The 26,414-nt window shown below is 40.7% G+C and overlaps 3 protein-coding genes across 7 annotated transcripts in view; 2 read left to right on the top strand and 1 right to left on the bottom strand.

Moving 5' to 3' along the window:
• The window catches only part of rgs7a (regulator of G protein signaling 7a), a 119,977-nt gene extending 111,558 nt beyond the window's left edge, over positions 1 to 8,419 (bottom strand). The window contains exons 1-2 of the mRNA XM_024428014.2: positions 8,177 to 8,419; positions 7,170 to 7,285 (exon numbers count right to left, since the gene is read on the bottom strand). Of these exons, the coding sequence (XP_024283782.1) occupies positions 7,170 to 7,247 (78 nt within the window). The 5' untranslated portion in view covers positions 7,248 to 7,285; positions 8,177 to 8,419. The remainder of the gene's footprint in view (positions 1 to 7,169; positions 7,286 to 8,176) is intronic.
• Positions 8,420 to 15,337: 6,918 nt separating this feature from the next.
• On the top strand, positions 15,338 to 17,799 carry LOC112255000 (ubiquitin-conjugating enzyme E2 D4). 2 transcript variants are annotated; one of them, XM_024428033.2, is made up of 8 exons: positions 15,338 to 15,498; positions 16,142 to 16,205; positions 16,411 to 16,442; positions 16,802 to 16,879; positions 16,982 to 17,087; positions 17,291 to 17,384; positions 17,556 to 17,610; positions 17,732 to 17,799. In XM_024428033.2, the coding sequence occupies exons 1-7, from the start codon at positions 15,475 to 15,477 to the stop codon at positions 17,560 to 17,562; spliced, it is 405 nt and encodes a 134-aa protein (XP_024283801.1). In that variant the 5' UTR covers positions 15,338 to 15,474; the 3' UTR covers positions 17,563 to 17,610; positions 17,732 to 17,799. The 2 variants fall into 2 exon arrangements, with proteins under 2 accessions (XP_024283801.1, XP_024283793.1); XM_024428025.1 differs by lacking the exon at positions 17,556 to 17,610 and having other exon boundaries at positions 15,339 to 15,498.
• Positions 17,800 to 22,983: 5,184 nt separating this feature from the next.
• Positions 22,984 to 26,414, top strand: part of LOC112255015 (protein bicaudal C homolog 1-B) — a 76,539-nt gene continuing 73,108 nt past the window's right edge. For 3 of the 4 annotated variants that reach the window (XM_024428045.2, XM_024428053.2, XM_024428068.2), the window contains exon 1: positions 22,985 to 23,794. In XM_024428045.2, coding sequence (XP_024283813.1) covers positions 23,602 to 23,794 — 193 coding nt within the window. In that variant the 5' untranslated portion in view covers positions 22,985 to 23,601. Of the gene's footprint in view, positions 23,795 to 26,414 lie in introns of all 4 variants that reach the window. The other variant, XM_024428058.2, reaches the window with a different exon arrangement.

Here is a 26,414-nt window from a genome sequence, read left to right on the forward strand (position 1 = left end):
ATTTTAAAAATAATTAATTAAATATTTTTATTAAATACTTTTTTCTTTACATAGTTGAATGTGCTGACAACAAAATTACACAAAAATGATCAATGGAAATCAAATTTATCAACCCATGGAGGTCTGGATTTGGAGTCACACTCAAAATTAAAGTGGAAAACCACACTACAGGCTGATCCAACTTTGATGTAATGTCCTTAAAACAAGTCTAAATGAGGCTCAGTAGTGTGTGTGGCCTATACGTGCCTGTATGACCTCCGTATAACGCCTGGGCATGCTCCTGATGAGGTGGCGGATGGTCTCCTGAGGGATCTCCTCCCAGACCTGGACTAAAGCATCCGCCAACTCCTGGACAGTCTGTTCAGGTCTGGGGAACGGGCGGCCCAGTCCATAGCATCAACGCCTTCCTCTTGCAGGAACTGCTGACACACTCCAGCCACATGAGGTCTAGAATTGTCTTGCATTAGGAGGAACCCAGGGCCAACCGCAACAGCATATGGTCTCATAAGGGGTCTGAGGATCTCATCTCGGTACCTAATGGCAGTCAGGCTACCTCTGGCGAGCACATGGAGGGCTGTGCGGCCCCCCAAAGAAATGCCACCCCACACCTGACCCACCGCCAAACCGGTCATGCTGGAGGATGTTGCAGGCAGCAGAACATTCTCCACGGCGTCTCCAGACTCTGTCACGTCTGTCACATGTGCTCAGTGTGAACCTGCTTTCATCTGTGAAGAGCACAGGGCGCCAGTGGTGAATTTGCCAATCTTGGTGTTCTCTGGCAAATTCCAAACGTCCTGCACGGTGTTGGGCTGTAAGCACAACCCCCACCTGTGGATGTTGGGCCCTCATACCACCCTCATGGAGTCTGTTTCTGACCGTTTGAGTAGACACATGCACATTTGTGACCTGCTGGAGGTCATTTTGCAGGGCTCTGGCAGTGCTCCTCCTGCTCCTCCTTGCACAAAGGCGGAGGTAGCGGTCTTGCTGCTGGGTTGTTGCCCTCCTATGGCCTCCTCCACGTCTCCTGATGTACTGGCCTGTCTCCTGGTAGCTCCTCCATCTGGACACTACGCTGACAGACACAGCAAACCTTCTTGCCACAGCTCGCATTGATGTACCATCCTGGATGAGCTGCACTACCTGAGCCACTTGTGTGGGTTGTAGACTCCGTCTCATGTTACCACTAGAGTGAAAGCACCACCAGCATTCAAAAGTGACCAAAACATCAGCCAGGAAGCATAGGAACTGAGAAGTGGTCTGTGGTCACCACCTGCAGAACCACTCCTTTATTGGGGGTGTCTTGCTAATTGCCTATAATTTCCACCTGTTGTCTATTCCATTTGCACAACAGCATGTGAAATTTATTGTCAATCAGTGTTGCTTCCTAAGTGGACAGTTTGATTTCACAGAAGTGTGATTGACTTGGAGTTACATTGTGTTGTTTAATTGTCCCCTTTATTTTTTTGAGCAGTGTATTTATATGTATGTACAGTGCATTCGGAAAGTATTACGACCCCTTGACTTTTTCCACATTTTGTTATGTTACAGCCTTATTCTAAAATGTATTAAATCGTTTTTATCACCTCATCAATCTAAACACAATACCTCATAATGACAAAGCAAAAACAGGTGTTTAGACATTTTTACAAATGTCATAAAAATTAAAAACTGAAATATCACATTTACATGTAAGTATTCAGACCCTTTACTCAATACTTTGTTGAAGCACCTTTGACAGCCTGAAGTCTTCTTGGGTATGACGCGACAAGCTTAACACACAAGTATTTGGGGGTTTCTCCCATTCTTCTCTGCAGATCCTCTCAAGCTCTGTCAGGTTGGATGGGGAGAGTTGCTGCTCAGCTATTTTCAGGTCTCTCCAGAGATGTTCGTTAGGGTTCAAATCCGAGCACTGGCTGGGCCACTCAAGGACATTTAGAGACTTGTCCCGAAGGCACTCCTGCATTGTCTTGGCTGTGTGCTTAGGGTCATTGTCCTGTTGGAAGGTGAACCTTCGCCCCAGTCTGAGGTCCTGACTGCTCTGGAGCAGGTTTTCATCAAGGACCTCTCTGTACTTTGCTCCATTCATCTTTCCCTCAATCCTGACTAGTCTCCCAGTCCCTGTCATTGAAAAACATCCCCACAGCATGATGCTGCCACCACCATGCTTCACCGTAGGGATGGTGCCATGTGTCTTCCAGATGTGACGCTTGACATTCAGGCCAAAGAGTTCAATATTGATTTAATCAGAAAATCTTGTTTCTCATGTTCTGAAAGTCCTTTGGGTGCCTTTTGGCAAACTCCAAGGGAGCTGTCATATGCCTTTTACTGAGGAGTGACTTCCGTCTTGCCACTGTACCATAAAGGCCTGATTGGTGGAGTGATGCAGAGATGGTTGTCCTTCTGGAAGGTTCTCCCATCTCCACAGAGGAACTCTGGAGCTCTGTGTGAGTGACCATCAGGTTCCCTGACCAAGGCTATTCTCCCCATATGGCTCAACTCTAGGAAGAGTCTTGGTGGTTCCAAACTTCTTCCATTTAAGAAGGATGGAAGCAACCGTTTTCTTGGGGACCTTCAATGCTGTAGAGATTTTTTGGTTCCCTACCCCAGATCTGTGCCTCAACACAATCCTGTCTCGGGGCTCTGCAGACAATTCCTTCGACCTCATGGCTTGGTTTTTGCTCTGACATGCACTGTCAACTGTGGACCTTATATAGACATTATTCAAACATTTCTAAAAACCTATTTTTGCTTTGTCATTATGGGGTATTGTGTGTAGATTGATGAGGGAAAAAATTTATTTTATCAATTTTAGAAAAAGACTAACGTAACAAAATGTGGAAAATGTCAAGGGGTCTGAATACTTTCCGAATACACTATATTTCAGTCCAAGTCAAACACAGATAAGAAGTAATCAGGTAGGCCTATTTTATGACGTTTCCACTGGATCAGAGCATGACATTTCTCCCTTTCACGCTGAGTGGTTATCGAAAGGGAGAGAGCTGGAAACCTTTTTCAAATACATTGAGGAACTATTCTAATTCTTAATGGAAGTAAAAACAGACTCTGTTTGCTTGCTGTTTGAGGTTAAGAAAACATTTTACTTTGAGAAGCTCCACAGGTATTTAGTGGTGGTGCGTTAAGCCAATCAGAAATACTATCAGGTCCCCAAATGGGCACATTGATATGCCTATATTTGCGAGCAGGCCAGGGAGCCTATAGGCCTACTTCTATGTGTCCATGTCCTTACTAAACATTGACAGCGCTCCAAACAAAAGACAGTAACTAAATTGACAAAACTCCAAAATGGAATGGACTTAAACTAAAAACTTGTTTCTCACAAGCTCAGCATAGGTTGTGAACTCTGCAAACAATGTCCACTCCAGCAATGATAATGGGAAGACTACAATAATAATAATATTGAATGCATTAACTGAAATGACCATAACAAAAGTAACAAACATTGTAGATTATAAATTATAGGAATTAACGGTAAATTTACTACTGATACTGTAATGGGGAGTTGACATACACCAACAATCAAACACAAACAATTCACACAATGAAGTTATGAAACAATGAACGTGCACAAATTTGTGAGAGAGAGAGCGCATTCTGGAGAGAAGTGCATTGTGCATCTGGGCACATGGTCAATCCGATCTGCATTGGCCATCTAGCATTTACGATGATACAGCCACAGCAGAAATCAGGGCATTCATACTTCTTGCACTTCGCGGAGCAGTACAGAGCTGTTGTCAAGGAAGTGAGTTTGTGTTTTCTACAGGATGTACCGTCCCCACCTACCGTCAATCAATCATGTCAATGCGGAGATATACAGAGCCCTCTGCATTGTTAAACATTTGTGAGGCACATGGTGATGCAGTATGGAGCTTGATTTGGCCTCTGCATGCCCCTGGAGGCTATGCAATTGCATCACACCCTCCATATTGAGCCTGACCACATTTTGGCTATTAGTCTCCGCAATGGATTAGTTCACTGAGAAGGCCGCAAATACAGACAGATTATTTAACTTATCATTCACTGTATCACAATTCCAGTGGGTCAGAAGTTTACACACTGACTGCCCCTTTAACCAGCTTGGAAAATTCCAGAAAATGATGTCATGACTTTAGAAGCTTCTGACATAATTGACATAATTTGAGTCAATTGGAGGTGTACCTGTGGATGTATTTCAAGGCCTACCTTCAAACTCAGTAACTCTTTGCTTGACATCATGGGTAAATCAAAGATATCAGCCAAGACCTCAGAAAAAAAATTGTAGACCTCCACAAGTCTGGTTCATCCTTGGGAGCAATTTCCAAACGCCTGAAGGTACCATGTTCATCTGTACAAACAATAGTATGCAAGTATAAACACAATGGGATCACTCAGCCGTCATACCGCTCAGGAAGTAGACGCGTTCTGTCTCCTAGCGATGAACGTACTTAGGTAGGAGAAGTGCAAATCGATCCCAGAACAATAGCAAAGTACCTTGTGAAGATGCTGGAAGAAACAGGTACAAAAGTATATCCACAGTAAAAACGAGTCCTTTATCGACATAAACTGAAAGGCCACTCAGCAAGGAAGAAGCCACTGCTCCAAACCGACATAAAAAAAGCCAGACTATGGTTTGCAACTGCACATAGGGACAAAGATCGTACTTTTTGGAGAAATGTGGTCAAACAGAAATGTGGCCATAATGACCATCGTTATGTTTGGAGGAAAAAGGGGGAAGCTTGCAAGCCAAAGAACACCATCCGAACTGTGAAGTATGGGGGTGGCAGCATCATGTTGTGGGGGTGCTTTGCTGCAGGAGGGACTGGTGCACTTCACAAAATAGATGGCATCATAAGGTAGGAAAATTATGTGGATATATTGAATCAACATCTCAAGACATTAGTCAGGAAGTTAAAGCTTGGTCACAAATGGGTCTTCCAAATGGACAATGACCCCAAGCATTCTTCCAAAGTTGTGGCAAAATGGCTTAGGGACAACAAAGTCAAGCTATTGGAGTAGCCATCACAAAGCCCTGACCTCAATCCCATAGAACATTTGTGGGCAGAACTGAAAAAGCGTGTGCGAGCAAGGAGGAAAGGAGGAAAGGGCCAAAATTCACCCAACGTATTGTGGGAAGCTTGTGAAAGGCTACCCAAAACGTTTGACCCAAGTCAAACAATTTAAAGGCAATGCTACCAAATACTTATTGAGTGTATGTAAACTTTTGTCCCACTGGGAATGTGATGGAAGAAATAAAAGCTGAAATAAATAATTCTCTCTACTATTATTCTGACATTTCACATTCTTAAAATAAAGTGGCGATCCCAACTGACCTAAAACAGGGATTTTTTATTAGGATTAAATGTCAGGAATTGTGAAAAACTGAGTTTAAATGTATTTGGCAAAGGTGTATGTAAACTTCCGACTTCAACTGTATATTTGTTATTCCTCGACTAAAACAATCTCGGTCGACCAACAGCCGAACGACCAAACAATCGACCAGTTGACTAATTGGGGTCAGCCCTACGCACAAGTCATAGACTGTTCCCTCTGCTACCCACAGCATGCGGTACCAGAGTGCCAAGTCTGGGACCAAAAGACTCTTGAACAGCTTCTAACCCCAAGCCATAAGACGGCTCAACAGTTACTCAAATGGCTACCCTGACTATTTGCACTGACACTTTGCACCGGCTCTATGCACACTCACTGGACTTTACTCACACATACAACACTGACACTCCCACACACTACATATGCTCACACACACAAAACACACACTCACAAATAGACACTCTTTCACACTCTTCACATACGCTGCAGCTACTCTGTTTATTATCTATCCTGATTGCCTAGTCACTTTTACCACTACCTACATGTACATAGTACCTCAATTACCTCAACTACCTCATACCCCTGCACATACTCCATGTATATAGTCTCGTTATTGTTCTTTTGTTGTGTTACTGTTTGTTTTTGTATTTTTTTTGTGCCAATTTTTCTAAATGTTTTACTTTGCATTGTTGGGAAAGGGCTTGTTACTTTACATTACGTTTTTCAAGCTATTTTGAAGCTTGAAGTAAGAATATATTCCAGTAAGAAGATATCTTGACAAAACATCAATACATTTATCTTTCTCGGGGGGGAGTTGCATTGATGGACTAGATTCCACAGCTGAATCTAAAGAAATACTGCATTGACAACATACTAGACATTCTAATGCAATTTCCTTTCTTTTGCTCCAAAATATGTAACTCAATTGGTTCAAAATGGCTGAATGTCATACATATAGAACCAGAGCAACTAGAACAAACCAGAGCATGTGACCTGAGTGTGTCGGCATGCAAGCACAAGTGTCTGTCTATGCATGTTTGCAACTGTGCACCCGGTGACAGTCATTTGTAAAGCAATTTGGACGAATAACTCCTTTCTATGCACACAGAAATTATGATTTGTTTCCCTGAATTGCATTGTGAAAGCCTAACACTGCAATATTGAATTGTATAATTTAGCGAGTCATGTTGGCAATAGAACAAGCTTTCAAATGATGCCCACCTGATCCAGATTACAATTTATAATGGACGGTTTTTGGACTTCGTAAACAACAGCAGTAATTGTTTGATGGTTTTGATCCAGTGTTGTGTTCCAAACAAAACAACTTCAAGTGTGCTTCCTCTAGTTCCTCAACAGCACAGCTAGGAGAGCTCAAAAAAGCACCTTATAGTTGAAGACTCTTCTTTGAGGCATAAAAGTGCATTGAAATTACTTAGGAACTGTGTTCACTTGGAGACACCAGTTAGTCCTCTCACGCAAACCCTTTTAATTGTTTTGTCTTGTTGCACCTACCCCATATTTTCCAGGAATATTCTTATCTTGTTACTGGATGTATCCAGACTATTTTCAGATATCAACAAATTCAACAAAAAAGTACAATAAATGTAAAATGCACACAAAATCAACAGTGCAATGTTTGGATTCAGTCTTGGTCAGTCAGGTCAACTGTTGTGTTCTCCCTTTGGTCTAATAATTTCCCCATAATATACACACTGTTCCCTTTCATTTGCTACCATGTTTATGCATTTCATACTTCTTCTGTAAGAAACATTTCAGTTTTGCCCTATACATATAGGCCAATTCCCACAGGTGTAAAGGGTTAAGCACTGTTCTGCACATCTTACCTTTCTGTATACAATCATGTTCGGCGATTCATCGGCTACTCCATTGCTCCCCTGCCCCACGCTGTTGGTCTGTGCCATGATCCAGAAGGGTGAACAGAGTCAGCAATGATCAGGTGCTGAAGCAGAGAGATTGGACAGTGGAGAACATTATAACATGGATACATTATAGAAGAATCCACACAAAACAAAACAAATGCCCAATGCAACTCTCTCCTTTGCATGGCTATGCACATTTAAATAACCTATCAGTTGTGAGTCTGTTTTTAATCATAGGCTAACATGGTAGAAATGTTAATGGTGATCAACTAATTGATGTATTAACGACATGTTATGGCTGGTTCATTTTAGTACAAATTGTAGTAATTACAGTGATGTGATCCTCATCATTATTATTATTGTCTTCTGTCATTAATTCCTTCAGTATTCCACCTTTTAAACAAATGCATAATGTCTAGCTTAAATGAAAGCTGATACAAAGACATTATTGATTTCTGTATTCATTATCATATGTAGCCTAAGATGACTGCTATAGGATAGTGCTTATTGACATTGGAGAATTCAATAGCCTGGGATCCGAGAAGGCAGCACACACCGTGGCAAGATAACGTGCACCCAAGCTCTAAATCGAAAATAGGCCCGAGTTGTTACACAAATATTTCATTTAGTGTCATTTTAAGATAAAACGTATATATAAAGGTTAGAAAAGACCGTTTAATTACAGACTGTGAGAAATGTTCGAGGGTATTCTGTGTGCATCCGAGATTCAGCATCTTTATCGCCACCCCCAAAGACACCCACAACATCCTTTCAAGGATGCTTCCGATAAAGACAAAGCTCTCATCATCACATAGCTAATAGTCAATGAAATATCTCCTTCAAGACAAGAACCCTATGATATCAGGAACATGGACAGATACAGCAAAAATGCCCGCTCCCTTTATCGACCGTTAATCTATTGCGAATAAAATACAAATAAATACATAAGAAATCGTTCTTGGATGATTTACCTGAAAATCACACAGCCTGCGAATATCCTGTTTCTTTGCAGAACTGGTGTGCCGTGCGTGCAGTATGTCAACTGGAAGACATAGGAATGCGAGGACAATTCATTGGCAATGGGAAAAGGCAGGCATACGATGCAGACTTGGTTGTTACTTTTACCGCTTCCCTCCTCTCCACAATGACGCTGAAGAATGGACGCGCAGAATAACGTGAACGAGCATCGATCCATGACCAATCATGTGCAAGAAATCTAAACCCCTTTCTGGCAAATTTACAGGAGACCATCAGCTTGAAGTAGGATAGCGCTATGTTGTTGTTATAAAACAGTAATGATGATGATGATGACGATGACGATGATGATAATTGGGAATACACATTTAGTAAACTGCATTTAATAGTGTAATGAGTACCGACCAAACCAATAAATAAATGTATCCCTGTAGACTTTATGAATTGATTATATTTCTGTACACACTGTTACATTTTGCATAGTCAAGAGTCATTTCAATTAGTCTTTTCTAAGCATACATTGCTAGAATGTTAATCATATTGACAAAGCCTAGAGAAATCTGATTAGCATTTAGGTCATTAAATCTCTTTTTTTCACCTTTATTTAACCAGGTAGGCCAGTTGAGAACAAATTCTCATTTACAACTGCGACCTGGCCAAGATAAAGCAAAGCAGTGGGACACAAACAACACAGAGTTACACATGGGATAAACAAACATACAGTCAATAACACTATAGAAAAATCGGTATACAGTGTGTGCAAATGTAGTAATATTAGGGAGGTAAGGCAATAAATAGGCCATAGTGGTGAAATAATTACAATTTAGCAATTAAACACTGGAGTGATAGATGTGCAGAAGATGAATGTGCAAGTAGAGATACTGGGGTGCAAAGGAACAAACAAAAAAATAACAATATGGGGATGAGGTAGTTGGATGGGCTATTTTCAGACGGGCAGTGTACAGGTGCAATGATCGGTAAGCTGTATATGGGACTTTGGTGACAAAACGGATGGCACTGTGATAGACTGCATCCAATTTGCTGAGTAGAGTGTTGGAGGCTAAAGATCGGTAGGATAGTGAGTTTTACGAGGGTATGTTTGGCAGCAAGAGTGAAGGAGGCTTTGTTGCAAAATAGGAAGCCGATTCTAGATTTAATTTTGGATTGGAGATACTTACTGTGAGTCTGGAAGGGGAGTTTACAGCCTAGCCAGACACCTAGGTATTTGTAGTTGTCCACTTATTCTAAGTTAGAACTGTCCAGAGTAGTGATGCTAGGCGGGCGGGTGTAGGCAGTGATCGGTTGAAGAGCATGCATTTCGTATTACTAGCATTTAAGAACAGTTGGAGGCCACGGAAGGAGTGTTGTATGGCATTGAAGCTCATCTGGAGGTTTGTTAACATAATGTCCAAAGAAGGGCCAGATGTATACAAAATGGTGTCGTCTGCGTAGAGGTGGATAAGAGAATCACTAGCAGCAAGAGCAACATCATTAATGTATCGGGAGAAAAGAGTCGGCCTGAGAATTTAACCCTGTGGCACCCCCAAAGAGACTGCCAGAGGTCCGGACAACAGGCCCTCCAATTTGACACACTGAACTCTATCTGAGAAGTAGTTGGTAAATCAGGCAAAGCAGTCATTTGAGAAACCAAGCCTGATGAGTCTGCCGATAAGAATGCAGTGATTGACAGAGTCGAAAGCCTTGGCCAGGTCAATGAAGACAGCTACACAGTATTGTCTTTTATCGATGGCGGTTATGATATTGTTTAGAACCTTGAGCGTGGCCGAGGTGCACCCATGACCAGCTCGGAAACTAGATTGCATAGCAGAGAAGGTACGGTGCGATTCAAAATGGTCGGTGATCTGTTTGTTAACTTGTCTTTCGAAACCTTTGAAAGGCAGTGTAGGATAGATATAGGTCTGTAACAGTTTGGCTCAAGAACGTCTCCCCCTTTGAAGAGGGGGATGACCGCGGCAGCTTTCCAATCTTTAGGGATCTCAGACGATACGAAAGAGAGGTTGAACAAGCTAGTAATAGGGGTTGCAACAATTGCGGCAGATAATTTTAGGAAGAGACGGTCCAGATTGTCTAGCCCAGCTGATTTGTAGGGGTCCATATTTTGCAGCTCTTTCAGAACATCAACTATCTGGATTTGGGTGAAGGAGAAATGAGGGAGGCTTGGGCAAGTTGCTGTGAGGGTCCAGAGCTGTTGACTGGGGTAGGGGTAGCCAGGTGGAAAGCATGGCCAGCCATAGAAAAATGCTTATTGAAATTCTCGATGATCGTGGATTTATCGGTGGTGACATTGTTTCCTAGCCTCAGTGCAGTGGGCAGCTGGGAAGAGGTGCTCATATTCTCCATGGACTTCACAATGTCCCAGAACTTGGTTGCCTACAATACATCTCGATTTACTTCATTATGCATGCACAGTATGTATAGCTTTCGGGTTTAGCTGCCACTGTGTCCTAACTTTTTTTTGTCTTCCGTCCTGTTTGCTGCTATGGTCAAATAGATGCATTGTACTCAGTCCTGAATATCCAGAAATAATGAACAACCTCTTTCACTGAAGCATCTTTGACTGGAAGTCACACCACTGTCGGAGCACAAAGGATTTGCACAGAAATTAGCTTCAAGACTCATGTGTCTCATCCCAACCCCACACCCTGTTCCTCCATCTCCCTTTCATTTTCCCCCAAACTTCATATAATGAAAAAATGTTTTCAAAGGGTCAGAATTAATCAATAAGATGGTCCTTGAAGACTGTCAGTACACCTTGCACAGTGTCATACATTTGTTGGCATATATAAATCCGCGGATACTTTGTATTTCCATAGACATTATGTTGTTAACCCAGGATGCCTAAAACTGGCAATCTATCACCAACAGTTTGTCTACAATCATATCTAGGGGCCTCTCACTTCATCAAGCAGAACTGTCTTTTAAAACACTTTCTCCCTCTCCCATCATTCCATATCTATTCGAGGTGCCTTACTCAGTTCCGGTGAGCTCCTACCCAAGTCAAGCACTGCCTCTATGCAGCATTGACTACATGTTACTGGGGATCTCCCTATATTGAACACCTCCGTATAATTAACTACAGCCACCTGGGTACCTTCTGAGAACTGCAGCCCATCCTGTGAGAGAACCCTGTGGGTTTAACATATGTCACATTCCCTGCATCCTTCTTGCCCACTTGCCAAGACTGATCTATCCACAAAAGTCAGCTACAACTGAGTGCAGCAGTCCTAGGGAGACCATATGGAGCTCTGGAGGAAGATGCTATTACTGTTCGCCGCAAAATGTATGCAAGTATTTATCGTATGACCAAGATGAAAGCCAAATCTTTGCTCATTATAAAAAAGCCCTGTTTTGCTTTATTTTTCATTCAATTTTCAATAGAAAAACAAATGCAATACATTTTTCCTCTATATTTGATCAAACAGTGGAGGTTATACTTTAAGCTTATGTTATTTTATTTCAGATGTCTGCATTTTTTTCACAGGATCATACACAGTTCAGGGAATTCACACAGTAAAGAACATTAGAGCCATCTGGTGGTTCAAGACAGAACACTTCTCAAACTGGTGCAATGATAATAGAATAGTGACTACTGCTAGCCAACAACCAGACATAGTTTTAGAATATGCCAGATGTGCCTTATTTGACTTATCTTTACACATTTAGATCTACAGTTGAAGTCGGAGGTTGACATACACTTAGGTTTTTCAACCACTCCACAAATTTCTTGTTAACAAACTATAGTTTTGGCAAGTCAGTTAGGACATCTACTTTGTGCATGACACAAGTCCTTTTTCCAACAATTGATTACAGACAGATTATTTAATTTATAATTCACTGTGTCACAATTCCAGTGGGTCAGAAGTTTACATACACTTCCAGTCCTTCCAGTTCTCTGCTGCCAATAACTGGAACGAACTGCAAAAACACTCTGAAGCTGGAGACTCTTACCTCCCTCACTAGCTTTAAGCACCAGCTGTCAGAGCAGCTCATAGATCACTGCACCTGTACATAGCTCACCTAATGATGAACTACCTCATCCCCACACTGTATTTATTCATCTTGCTCCTTTGCACCCCAGTATCTCTACTTGCACATTCATCTTCTGTACATCCTACCATTCCAGTGTTTAATTGTTATATTGTAATTAATTCGCCACCATGGCCTATTTATTGCCTCACCTCTCTTATCCTACCTCATTTTCACATGCTGTATCTAGAATTTTGTACAGTATTTTGATTGTATGTTTGTTTATTCCATGTGTAACTCTGTGTTGTTGTATATGTCGAACTGCTTTTCTTTATCTTGGCCAGGTCGCAGTTGCAAATGAGAACTTGTTCTCAACTAGCCTACCTGGTTAAATAAAGGTGAACTAAAAAATAAAATAAAAAACACTAAGTTGACTATGCCTCTAAACAGCTTGGCAAATTCCAAGCTGAAAATGATGTCATGGTTTTAGAAGCTTCTGATAGGCTAATTGACATCATTTGAGTCAATTGGAGGTATACCTGTGGATGTATTTCAAGGCCTACCTTCAAACTCAGTGCCTCTTTGCTTGACATCATGGGAAAATCAAAAGGCATCAGCCAAGACCTCAGAAACAAATAGTAGACCTCCACAAGTCTGGTTCATCCTTGGGAGCAATTTCCAAATGCCTGACGGTACCACGTTCATCTATACAAACAGTAGTATGCAAGTATAAACACCATGGGACCATGCAGCCGTCATACCGCTCAGGAAGGAGACGCGTTCTGTCTCCTAGAGATGAAAGTACTTTGGTGTGAAAAGTGCAAATCAATCCCAGAACAAAAGCAAAGGACCTTGTGAAGATTCTGGAGGAAACAGGTACAAAAGTATCTATATCCACAGTAAAACGAGTCCTATATGGACATTACCTGAAAGGCCGCTCAGCAAGGAAGACGCCACTGATCCAAAACTGCCATAAAAAAAAGCCAGACTATGGTTTGCAACTGCACATGGGGACAAAGATTTTACTTTTTGGAGAAATGTCCTCTGGTCTGATGAAACAAAAATAGAACTGTTTGGCCATAATGACCATCGTTATGTTTAGAGGAAAAAGGGGTAGGCTTGCAAGCCGAAGAACACCATCCCAACCATGAAGCACAGGGTGGCAACATCATATTGTGGGGGTGCTTGGCTGCAGGAGGGACTGGTGCACTTCACAAAATAAATAGTATCATGACGGAGGAAAATTATGTGGATATATTGAAGCAACATCAAGACCTCAGTCAGGAAGTTAAAGCTTGGTCGCAAATGGACAATGACCCCAAACATACCTCCAAAGTTGTGGCAAAATGGCTTGAGGACAACAAAGTCAAGGTATTGGAGTGGCCATCACAAAGCCCTTACCTCAATCTTATAGAACATTTACGGGCAGAACTGAAAAAATCATGTGCGAGCAAGGAGGCCTACCAACCTGACTCAGTTACAACAGCTCTGTCAGGAGGAAAGGATCCAAAATTCACCCAACTTATTGTGGGAAGCTTGTGCAAGGCTACCCGAAATGTTTGACCCAAGTTAAACAATTTAAAGGCAATGCTACCAAATACTAATTGAGTGTATGTAAACTTCTGACCCACTGGGAATGTGATGAAAGAAATAAAAGCTTAAATAAATAATTCTCTCTACTATTATTCTGACATTTCACATTATTAAAATAAAGTGGTGATCGTAACTGACCTAAAACAGGGAATTTTTATTAGGATTAAATGTCAGGAATTGTGAAGAACTGAGTTTAAATGTATTAGGCTAAGGTGTATGTAGTAGGTCCTCTCAGTCGGGAAAGATCAATGAGAGAAGCGTGTTTCTGTTTAGAAAAGCGTGATCTGGGCCTCCCAAGTGGTGCAGCGGTCTAAGGCACTGTATCGCAGTGCTAGTGGCGTCACAACAGACTAGGGTTCCATCCTAGGCTGTGTTGCAGCCGGCTGCGACCGGGAGACCCATGAGGTGGCACACAATTGGCCCTGTGTCAACCGGGTTAGGGGAGGGTTTGGATAGGATGTCCTTGTCCCATCATGCTCTAGTGACTCCTTGTGTTGGGCCAGGCGCATGCATGATTTTGGTCACCAGCTGTATGACGTTTCCTCCAACACATTGGTCCGGCTGGCTTCCGGCTTAAGCTTGCAGAGTGTAAAGAAGCATTGCGGCTTTGTAAATATTCACTCTTTTGAGAGTTTTCTTCGTGTCAGCCTTGGAGAGAGAAAGCACCTGGTAATCCAGAGCAGTGAGCGCTTTCCTGGATGACTCATTATCGTCTGCCTCAAAGCGAGCATAGAATGTGTTAAGCTCCTCTGGGATGGAGGCTTAGGTGGGCACCACACAGCTGGTTTTGTCTTTGTAGTCTGTGATAAACATGCGTCGCGAACATCGATTCATGTTTGAGTTTGTATTGTCTTTTTGCGTCCTTAATGGATTTGCGGAGCTCAACCCTGTTTGCCTTGTACGTGTCTCGCTCCATCAAATTTTCAAATACACATATTTAGCAGATGTTATTGCGGGTGCAGTGAAATGCTTGTGTTCCAAGCTCCAACAGCGAGGTTAATATCTAACATATCACAACAATACACACAAATCGAAAAGTAAAATAATGGAATGAAGAACTATAAATATTAGGACAAGCAATATCAGAGAGGAATTGACTAAAACACAGTATAATAGAATACAGTTTCACAGGGAGGGGTTCCGACCCAGGGCCACATTCTTACATAGGTATTCCTCTTGTCCAGATGGGATAGGGCAGTGTGCAGTGTGATGGCAATTGCATCGTCTGTGGACCTATTCGGGCGGTAAAGCAAATTGAAGCGGGTCTCTAGGGTGACAGGTAAGGTGGAGCTGATATGATCCTTGACTAGTCTTTCAAAGCACTTCATGATAAGAGAAGTGAGTGCTACAGGGCGATAGTCATTTAGTTCAGTTACCTTTGCATTCTTGGGTACACTATTACATGGTTTGCTGATTCTTTAAATACCTATCCAGGCCTTGTCATATCTGGCATACGTCAGCAACGCCTCGGCTGAGGACGCGCCCAATATATTACTTGCAGCTGTCCAGAGTGTACTGTCACTTTAACAGGCTGATGTTAGAAGTAAAAACTATAATCCCCAGAATTCACCGCGGTTTGCTTCCTCGAACAAAAAGCGGAAACAAAAGAAATCATACATATCTCAAAACTAATTTTTGTGAGCTGAGCCGAGAAACGGGTATACAACTGACAGTGTCCAGTCGTTACATCATACATAAAAAGCAGGGGGCTGACATGGCTTTGAAAAGAATACAGAAGGTAAGTGTGTCTAATAAATGTTTTTACGTCGTCATGCTAATAAACGGTTGGTCAATGTCCTGACACAAAATCCAACGATAGCATAACGTTAGCTAGTAGCTATTGATCTGGATGCTCTGTGCTACAACTAGCTAGCCTAGTTACGTTAACTACCAGCATCAGTCAATCATTAACTAATTCATTATCAATCAGTAAATGGCCAAATTAACTAGCTTTCGGTGTAACTTTAGTTAACTAGATAAATTAGCTACCTTTCGGTAGTTGTGTCGCTGTTCTGGTTATTGCTCATAGACAGAAATGTGGGCCTGAATAAAAACGCTTCTGGAACCGCGATCATCACGAGTGGGCTATTTTATATCTGCTTGGTTTACACTGTATATTTCAACATAACATATCAGCAATGTGCCTTAAATGATATCCTTCATTAAATGTTGCAGTAAGTTATTGATATGGCGATCAATTCCAATCTACAGATCTAAGCTAGCTATAGCAAGGCCTACTTGAATCTGTATAAAGTCATAGACCACAAGGCTGGCTTGTCAAAGTAAAAACATTGTTAAAGTAGTCAATGCACATGTATGGAATTTTCCCCCCTATACAAATTTCATTGTGCTACCATGCTTTTTTGTTTTTTTTTAAACAGGAGTTGCATGACTTGCAAAGGGACCCTCCTGCTCAATGCTCAGCTGGACCAGTTGGAGAGGACTGTAAGTTCCAGTACAGTTGTTGTGGCCACCCCAAATAAACAAAAATTAATGCAGAAATAAAATTGGATGAATACGGACTTTGTATGTGACTCAGTTGATAGGACATGAAGGGGAGTTTACCTGGTCAACTCATTCCTTTTAGATTACTATTTGTGTTGTATTATTGTCAATAATTATGATTTATTCTGTCTCATCTTTATTTTAGTGTTTCATTGGCAAGCCACCATCATGGGACCTGTAAGCCCTTTTCTAAATTCACATTTTTTTCTAGTATAATTGTCAACATTGTTGATTGCTGGTAGAAGCTCTTTATTCTGCATTGATCCCATTTGTTATAAGCTCAACCTTTTTGCACCACCAAAGAAACAAGTGTTAATGGTCTCCTTGTCTTACTGTATAGCCTTCTGTAACTGAGTTACTTACATGATATGCTTGGATGTGTATCGTCTCCAGTAAACCCCCATCACATTCTTGTTGCTATAAACAATGACACGTAAAGTGAGGTTGACTGTGGGCTTTAACATTATTTGGAGTATTGGATGTTACTTTATGGTTCACATCACTGGTTTAACAATTCACCTTTATCTCTCTCTTAGACTGACAGCCCGTATCAGGGAGGAGTATTCTTCCTCACCATCCACTTCCCCACAGACTATCCCTTCAAACCACCAAAGGTTAGAAACACCTCACAGCTCAATATTCCCCTGGGTGTAGAGTACCCTCAACCACATATTTAGGCCTGACATTTTTTCTCTGCATGTATTGTCTTTCCATAGGTAGCCTTCACAACGAAAATCTATCACCCAAACATAAACAGTAATGGTAGCATTTGTCTGGACATTCTGAGGTCACAGTGGTCCCCAGCACTTACAGTTTCGAAAGGTAAGACAAACTGGCTCACATTCACAGTTTGTAAACCAACTTTGTTTTGTCTCATTTCTACCCTAATTGCACAATATGAAATAAGTAAAGCAAAATGCATCTCAAATGTTTTCCTCATTTGTTCAACTGTTGCCCTTGACTATTGTGATGGTGTAATTGCAAAATAAACTCATCCTGGTTATCCTCACCTTTTGTTCTTCCAGTTTTATTGTCCATATGTTCTTTGCTATGTGACCCAAACCCAGATGACCCCCTAGTCCCAGACATAGCACACATCTACAAGCAGGACAAAGAAAAGTAAGTTAACTCTCCCACACACACACCCGATCCCTCTTTTAGCAGGAAAATTTGGATTTTTTTAATATATATTTTTTAAAATTTAACTAGGCAAGTCAGTTAAGAACAAATTCTTATTTTCAATGATGGCCTAGGAACAGTGGGTTAACTGAATTTCTTTCATGTTTACAGCTTCTAGTCAATTATAGAATAAACATACATTCTGAAAATAGACACTCCTACCAGGGTATGTACTGTATAGTGATATGGCTGCTGAAACAACAAGACTTGCTGAATGTACGTTTTAGCTGTAGATTGCGCAATCGGTCTTTGTTAAACCTGGTTTTCATTTTCTTTTGTTTTTACAGGTACAACAGATTAGCAAGAGATTGGACTCAAAAGTATGCAATGTAAAGGACTGACGTTTTAGACAACGGAAAAAGCTTAAGCAAATGTATTTCCTGGACACCTCTGAAAACAAAGTACTGTTGCCACCCCTCATCCACACTGGTTCAAGAAAGTGTTTTATATGGGAAGCACTTTCTATGCCCAAATTAACTGTTTTTATGCTTTGAACTCATTATTTTCTTTGACATTCCCAATGTTATATAAATTATTATTCAGTTATTGCTGAGATGGCCATAAAGATTTAAAAATATATATATGAATCCAGTCCCATCCCTCATCTTATAGGTAATTTTTTCTTTCTTTTAGATATTTTTATTGTATAGTATCAAGCTATACTTAATCTATTTTTATTATTTTGCATTAAAAAGTAAAACAAATGGATCTTGTCTTTATTGTGATACTGGAGATGTGTTGTATTGTGATTTCCAGTTCTGGACCTTAGTGTTTAGAGAAGTACAGTATTTCTTTCCCATTGTGCATCAACCCTTTAACTGAAGTGATTGAAAGGAAGCTACATTATGGCAACATCAAAAAGCACCCTCTTATCATATCAGAGGGGAAATTGGGGCTTCTAGCACATTGGTTTTTATACCTGTCCATTTCTTTCAGATCTAAGGCTTTTTCTGGTCAGGGCAGCAGATTTCAGAAATTGTCCCCATGACATTTTTTTTACTTCACCACTAGATGACAGCATTTACCTGTTCTCACCTGCTATGCTCAGTTCAATGGCAAATTACACCACCAATCAATTACAGTTACCTTGTTTTTCCTAATCAATACCTCCACAGTTAATGGCATGGTACGGTTGCTTACTTCTGTGACTCTCAGGTTTAATTATTTGACAGGGAATTCTGACTTCACAGAGGCTCTAGGTGAGGATAGAAGTTGACATTGTGAACTTAAACATTGAATTATAATAAAATATACATACTGTTTGTTCAGTCCCCTTGATGTAGCCTATGCACTACCTGAATTGCTGTGGAATAGAGCTGTAAAATGTAGGCCTAAAGTCAATTCATGAATGTTTCAATTTCAGAGGTAATTCAACTATCTTTACTGGGATCGACAATGTTATCTCACGGTATCAACTTGTACAGAAGCAGTTGAAAGATTAAGGCTCTTGTTTCTGTATTGGAGGGTTGCAATAGGTGGCCGCGGGTGATTTTATTTGGCCCCCAAAGTTTTCCCCCCAAAAATATATTTTCATTGTTGGCCAAAGGACTAAAATCACCAGGAAATCAGCTCAGTGATTTTTATTTATTTAGGAAATCTGTTCCTAAGTATTCCCATGGATAAATAGAGGCATATGTGCTCATACCCCAATGTAATCAAGGTTTGAAATGATTGTATTCAAGTACTATATCTGTTTGAGCTTCTTGTGGTTATTTTGCAGTGTATATATTATTTATGTTCTAACCTCTCGACATACCACTCAAGAAAAAAATGTGCCTTGGCTGAATGTAATTTGGGCACACTGCCTCAGGATGCTTTAGAATGTGAATTGCTTCTTAAATGTTTAATGAATAGAAGACATAAGCTGAAGTCTGCATTGGTGGGACACTTTTTGGTAGATAAATCACTCTACCACAAATCCTGTGATGTTCAATTAAGGTAATGTCTAAAAAAAAAAATATGAAACAAGAATTTATTATTCGGTGGACGCTACAACCCCTAAAACATCATAACCCTACTTTTGCTGAAGCGTGTCTTTCAGTGTTAGTGGCACACTTATGTACATGAAGCGGACACTTTTCTCATTAGAAATACATTTGTGTCCCACTCTACCTCGTCAAGACTTTGTAGAGGCTTAGATAACACTGTTTGAAAATGACAACCTTTCACTAGACCCTCTCCATGTCCTTGTAAAATTGATTTGGGGACATTCCAAGCTCGATTCCAAGAATCCCAATTGCATAGGCCTACTCCTTGAGTTCTCTTTTCTTGCCTCCTCAAAACCCATTGGATCAGATAGCTAGAGGTCCCACCACTCTGAGCTTCTTCTCCAATGGTTCTGAGAAGGTGAGAGACTACGCGAGAACCATGAAATTGAGATTCTCCAATTGTCCTTTCTTTCCTTTCCTACTCTTATTTCCCTCTAATTCCTTCCAATGTCATCCTAGGCTGTTTATGTACCTTCAAATGTATTCATACCCCTTATTCCACATGTTGTTGTGTTACAGACTTAATTCAAAATGGATTACATATTTTTCCTCACCCATCTACATAGAATACTCCATAATTACATGTTTTAGAAATATTTGCTAATTTATTGAAAATAAAATACAGAAATATCTAATTTACATCTCAATTTAATCAATTCACACCACTAAGTAAATACTTTCTAGAATAACCTTTGGCGGAGATTACAGCTGTGAGTATTTTTGGGTAAGTCTGTAAGAGCTTTGCACAACTGGATTGTACAATATTTGCCCATTATTCTTTTTACAATTCTTCAAGCTATGTCAAGTTGTTTTTTGATCATTGCTAGACAGCCATTTTCAAGACTTGCCATAGATTTGGGCACCCTTGTCATTCTGTTGATTTGAATACCTGTAACTACTTAGCACTGATTAATTGGAACACACAATTGGTTTGGAGAGCTCATTAAGCCTTGAACTTCATAGACAAGTGCATCCAATCATGAGAAACAGTATTTAAGGTGGCCAATTGCAAGTTGTTGTTCTCTTTGACTCTCCTCTGAAGAGTGGCAACATGGGGGCCTCAAAACAACGCTCAAATGACCTGAAAACAAAGATTGTTCAACATTATGGTTTAGAGGAAGGCTACAAAAAGCTATCGCAGAGATTTAAGCTGGCAGTGTCCACTGTGAGGAACATAGTGAGGAAATGGAAGACCACTGGCACAGTTCTTGTTAAGGCCAGAAGTGGCAGGCCAAGTAAAGATATCGGGGAGGCAAAGGCGAAGGATGGTGAGAACGGTCAAAAACAGCCCACAGACCACCTCCAAAGACCTACAACATCATCTCGCTGCAGATGGTGTCACTGTGCATCGTTCAACAATTCAGCGCACTTTGCACAAGGAGAAGCTGTATGGGAGAGTGATGCGGAAGAAGCCTTTTCTACACGCACGCCACAGAGTCGCTTGAGGTATGCAAACGCACATTTGGACAAGCCAGCTTAATTTTGGAATAAGATGCTGTGGACTGATGAAAGTTTGAGTTATTTGGTCATAACAAGGGACGTTACGCATGGCGGCAAAATAACACAGCGTTCCAAGAAAAACGCTTGCTACCCACAGTAACATTTGGTGGGGGTTCCATCATGCTGTGGGGCTGTGTGGCCAGTGCTGGTACTGGGAATCTTGTTAAAGTTGAGGGTCGCATGGATTCCACTCAATATCAGCAGATTCTTGGGAATAATGTTGAAGAATCAGTCACAAAGTTTAAGTTACGCTGGGGCTGGATATTTCAACAAGACAATGACCCAAAACACTGCTCAAAATCTACCCGGGCATTTATGCAGAGGAACAAGTACAATGTTCTGGAATGGCCATCCCAGACCTGAATATCATTGAGAATCTGTGGGATGATTTGAAGCGGGCTGTCCATGCTCGGCAACCATCAAACCTAAACTGAACTGGAGATGTTTTGTAAGGAGGAATGGTCCAAAATACCTTAATCCAAATGACAGCAATATTAACATAAGAAGCATCAATCACTGTGCACTTTCACCACCCTATGAAGTTCATCCTCATTTATTTAATCTGTAGCCTAATAAACTGTATGGTTTCCCGAGTCATAGTGGGAGGACCACAAACCACCATATCATCGCATGAATCCAAATTTACTTTATGATGGTTGTTATATCAATATTTGCGCATAAAGGTGTTTCCACCACCATTTCTCGTATAGTTAATTGTACCGATACAAAAAGTTCCTACCATGTCTAATTAACAAATGATCTGTCGGCATTTATAAAATTGTATTGAAACTTCCTGTTTTCATCACAGCTGTCATGATTTTTTTTATACAGTATGATTCTCCTCACATACAAGCTGTGGATGGAAACATGTTTACTGTTGAATAAAAATGAAGTCGTTTTTAAAGGTTTCCTTTACCCATTTAGGTAAATTGCTCAATAATAAATTGGCTACAGCCTGTATGCCCTTCCACCTATCTGTTTCATGTCTCAGGTTGCCCGCAAAAGCCAGCATGGATAGACATGTTTCTAGCATAAAGCATCGCGGACCAAATAAAGGGATACCTAATCAGTTGTACAACTGAATGCCTTCAACTGAAATGTGCCTTCCACATTTATCCCAACCCCTCTGAATCAGAGAAGTGCAAGGGGCTGCCTTAATTAACATCCACAGTGACTGGGGAACAGTGGGTTGTTAACTGCCTTGCTCAGGGTAGAATGACAGAGTTTTACCTAGTCAGCTCAGGGATTTAATCCAGCAACCTTTCAGTTACTGGCTCAACACTCTAACCACTAGGCTACCTGCCACCCTAAATAACTTATAGATCACTTTGTATATTCGGATCCGTTTTATTTTCTTCAAAATCTTAAGCTAACAAGGGATAGGCATGTGCTTTTTGCCATTTTCTTTAATAAAAGGTAGGCCTATGACATACCCTCTCTTACCCCATCAATTTGAGTCTTGGTTTTAAACTTACAGCCCTTCACTGACACAGAGGCGGAATTGACCGACAAATCTATGGATATAGCAGCCTAATTGAATCTGTCAAACAGGCAGATTGATTGTGGCATAGCTGCTGCTGCTTCATGTTTCAGCACTAAAATGTAAGTTACTCGAATCTGGCTTATTGTGAGGCGAATAACGCTGATAAATACATCATGGGCAAGAAACCTATTGATTTTAATCAAATAAATTATAGTAGTAACAAGCTATCAATGCTGACCTTCGGTCCTCCTCATTATGTCATTTACACCATCCCAGCAGCTATAATAGAAATATAATGAATCACTTGATTGAGAACACACGAAATAGCCTATAGGCGCACTTGACATTGCAGTACCAGCTGAGAATCAGAGATGAGGGGCAACATCGAGCACACATCAATTTATAGCCTAATTAGTAACTGATTCTAAAACACTGAGAATAAATTACACGACCTTCCCCTGAACTAGATTGAACAAAAATACTAAATCCTCCCCTTGATTGAAATTGAAAAAGCATGACCCGCCCCCATTTTCCTCCAGGTAACCATTCTGTAAATTTCAATCCATCCCTTAGAATTAAATGTGGAGTGGAGCTTTATAGTTAGGGTAGGATACTTGTTGACATCATGTGAACTGCGTACCGTCAAAATTATTCGGCAATCCTAATTTATTCGAAAACACCGTTTACATTATAATTTGTCGCAATGGAAAAAGTTAGTCAAAAGAAGAGGAACACCTCTCGAACGAATACAAATGTTGTCGATCTATAGAACATTCCTCCTATACTTATCTTCATTACACATTTGCGAGTGTTTGGTTTTTTTTGCGACGTTTTTGTCGGATAAACCTGGGTCAATGGAAAATAAACCTGTTGATTGGGACAAATGAGAGAAATTAATAGTACATGCTAAAGAAACTACATTTGGGAGGAGTCCCACATATTGGAGTTGTGTCTGACACCTGAAACTTTACTTGTGTTCTAGACTCAGCAAACCGCCACTCAATGGGGAAAACAGAGGGGCTCGAGGAAACGGTCGAGGAAGAAGTCAATGCGCAACAATGTGTCTGGACAAAATCTCAAAGTGATAGATAAATAAGGGAAAGTAGGTTTTACAATCCACAACGTGGTAGTTTCCATTTTTTTTTTAGAAACGCAGTGGCCATTGGAAACGTTGCTGTGCAGCGCAATGGCTACCCAGTGCGACTCTCTGAGCGGATACTTGCAACAGTCGGATCAGGGCTCAAATAGCGAGCGTAGTACTGACTCCCCGGTCCCCGGGTCCGAGGATGACTTGAGCGGACCCCATGCCTTACCAGACCCGGAGTGGACGGAGGAGAGATTTCGAGTGGACCGCAAGAAACTGGAAATCATGTTATTAGGTAAAGAAAGAAATACAGATATTTTTGCCATGTTTTGCAAAAGTTTAAAACGTTCCTTTGTTTTGAGAATGGGAACGATGCCAACGGTATGCTTCCAAAAACGATGTTTTACTCTTCATATGGTATTTGTAGTTTTCTCATCTACATTCAGTTGCTTATTTTCGTGTCCAGTCATTTGTAGGCCTATGTATTACTTTGTCTACTTTGCCGTTAGACTGTCCAGCAGATTTTTTTGGGTCATCATTTGAAACATTTCTTTGTACTTTCTTTTGACCACAGAAAGCAACTAGATATTGTGGCTTCTGCTGGGATGCAATTGAGATATAATCAATGTCATATCGTATTTTATTCCCCCCTAGGATGGGCATATAGTCTAATATAGAACGTTGCCTCAATCAAAACAATCTTTATAGACACGGTACAATAGTTTATGCAACACTAGTTATTTAATTCTGACTTAAGTTTAGCATTGTTACGTGTGGTCACGGTCACCACTATAGCCGCGGGAAGTAGGGGTGCTGCAACACCCCTGTTAAAAATAAATAAATAATATATTTTTCTTCACAAAACTAGTGCACTGGGCCTTTACTAATATTAGCAGACTGATATAGAAGTCTGTAGCAGGAGCAAAAAAATAAATATCCACAGTATCTTGCAGGATTCAATAGGTGGAATTGTAAGAGTTGTTGCCCTGTACTTTTCTCTGAAAACCATTAGAATGACAATCGCAGACAAAATAAAAATAATTCCTCAAACATTTACATCAAAAGGTGCAAAGTTATGGGAAAAGACAACATCCACATTAAATTAAAATGTTTTCTTGATCAAACAAACACTTTTCGTGCAGTATTAATTTACCATCCTTACAAACCACGTAATGCAAATGTACACTACTGTATGGTCATGTAGGTTTGTACCCTGAGACTTTCCATCACCATGAAGAATAACAATGCACAATACAATATTTGAGTACATTGAGACATCAAGTGGTTTGTGATGATGATGTGGCTCATTTGGTAGAGCATGGCGCTTGAAATGCTAGGATTGTGGGTTTGATTGCCATGGGGGATCAGTACAGAAAAGTATGAAAATGTATGCATTGGATAAGAGCATCTACTAAAATAGAGTAGACCATTTCAGTTTTCACATAGAAGTAAGTTGCATTTGCAAAGTATTTCAAGAACCTGGAAAACATCAAGCAAGTATTTGTATATTCCACAAGTACTATCAGATTAACGGTTTTGTACAGATAATTATCAGACCCAAGTTACAAATGCTGGGGCCTCCCGAGTGGAGCAGTATTCTAAGGCAGTGCTAGCTGTGCCACTAGAGATTCTGGGTTTGAGTCCAGGCCGGCTGCGACCGGGAGACTCATTGGGCAGCGTACAATTCTCCCAGCGTCATCCGGGTTACTTGTGAGTGCATTACATTTTAGATAAATAAGCTTTTCGTGTGTATGGAACATTTCTGGGAACTTTTGCTTCAGCTCATGAAACATGGGACCAACACTTTACATGGTGCATTTATATTTTTGTTCAGAATACATTTAGTTTAATTTTTTTCAAAAAAGTAGTGCACTTGGCCTTTACTAGTCCTGTATTAGCAGACCGATATAGATGTCTTCAGTAATGTTTCTACAGCTCTACCCCACCCCCCTAGCAAAACGATCGCAGCAACGCCGCACCCAAACTACTTCCCACGGCTATGGTCAGCACGCATGCATCAATAATGTTTGTGCTGTGGTCAGCAGTTGAGGAGCATGCACACGACTCAACCAATGGGAGTCGCTATGAACAAGTGTGTGTTATGGTCATGACTCAAGTTTTACCTTCCTCAATAGCTGGCGAAAACACTTCTCTCAGTAAGACCCCTTAATGAGACCAAACTATCCTAAAAATATGTCCTGGTCATTGGTAGCATCACCATTGTAAAATCCTACATTTTTAAAAATGCTTATTAAACCTCATTAAAAGTGTCTATGAAGACCATTTTAGTTAATAGATCATATAGTCTATATTTGCTGTACTGTACAAACCTATAATCATAGATCTGGCTGAGATACAAAGCGGACCTGCATCCAATGTTATAGTTTTCCAGGTGGTGATCTTTTTTTTTCACTCTCCTATCTAATCATCAATCTCTGTCACTGTCATGTCAGTGAACAGTTAAATGACTGATGTCAGGTTTGTGTGTGGTCAGTCTCTAATGAGACGTCCCTAGGAGTGTGTAAAGGATGAGACCATCATCTGTTATTGCAACACACAATCTTGTAGAGGAAGATTCCAGCGTTATGTAACTGAAGAAGATTCTCTATCAATCCCACATGAAGATAGTGAGTCGCCATCAGCTGGAGAAACAGCCAAAGGAGACCATACGGGGAACATTAACAAGATATGAGATAATCAACCCAATGAAAACAACCCATGAAAGCTCAAATAATATCATACAAAACAAGGGGTTTCATATTCAGCTTGACACAAGACAACCCATGCCTTAGTCTGTCTTGACTGTTCTTTCTTATCCTGTTGGATATGAAGATGTCTAGTCAGTGGGATTCTGTTTGCTCTACTCTCCCTTGATTATTTTCTTTTTCATTACAGTACTCTTTTGATTATGACGA

The sequence above is a fragment of the Oncorhynchus tshawytscha genome, linkage group LG01, assembly GCF_018296145.1.
Source record: "Oncorhynchus tshawytscha isolate Ot180627B linkage group LG01, Otsh_v2.0, whole genome shotgun sequence".
Taxonomy (NCBI): domain Eukaryota; kingdom Metazoa; phylum Chordata; class Actinopteri; order Salmoniformes; family Salmonidae; genus Oncorhynchus; species Oncorhynchus tshawytscha.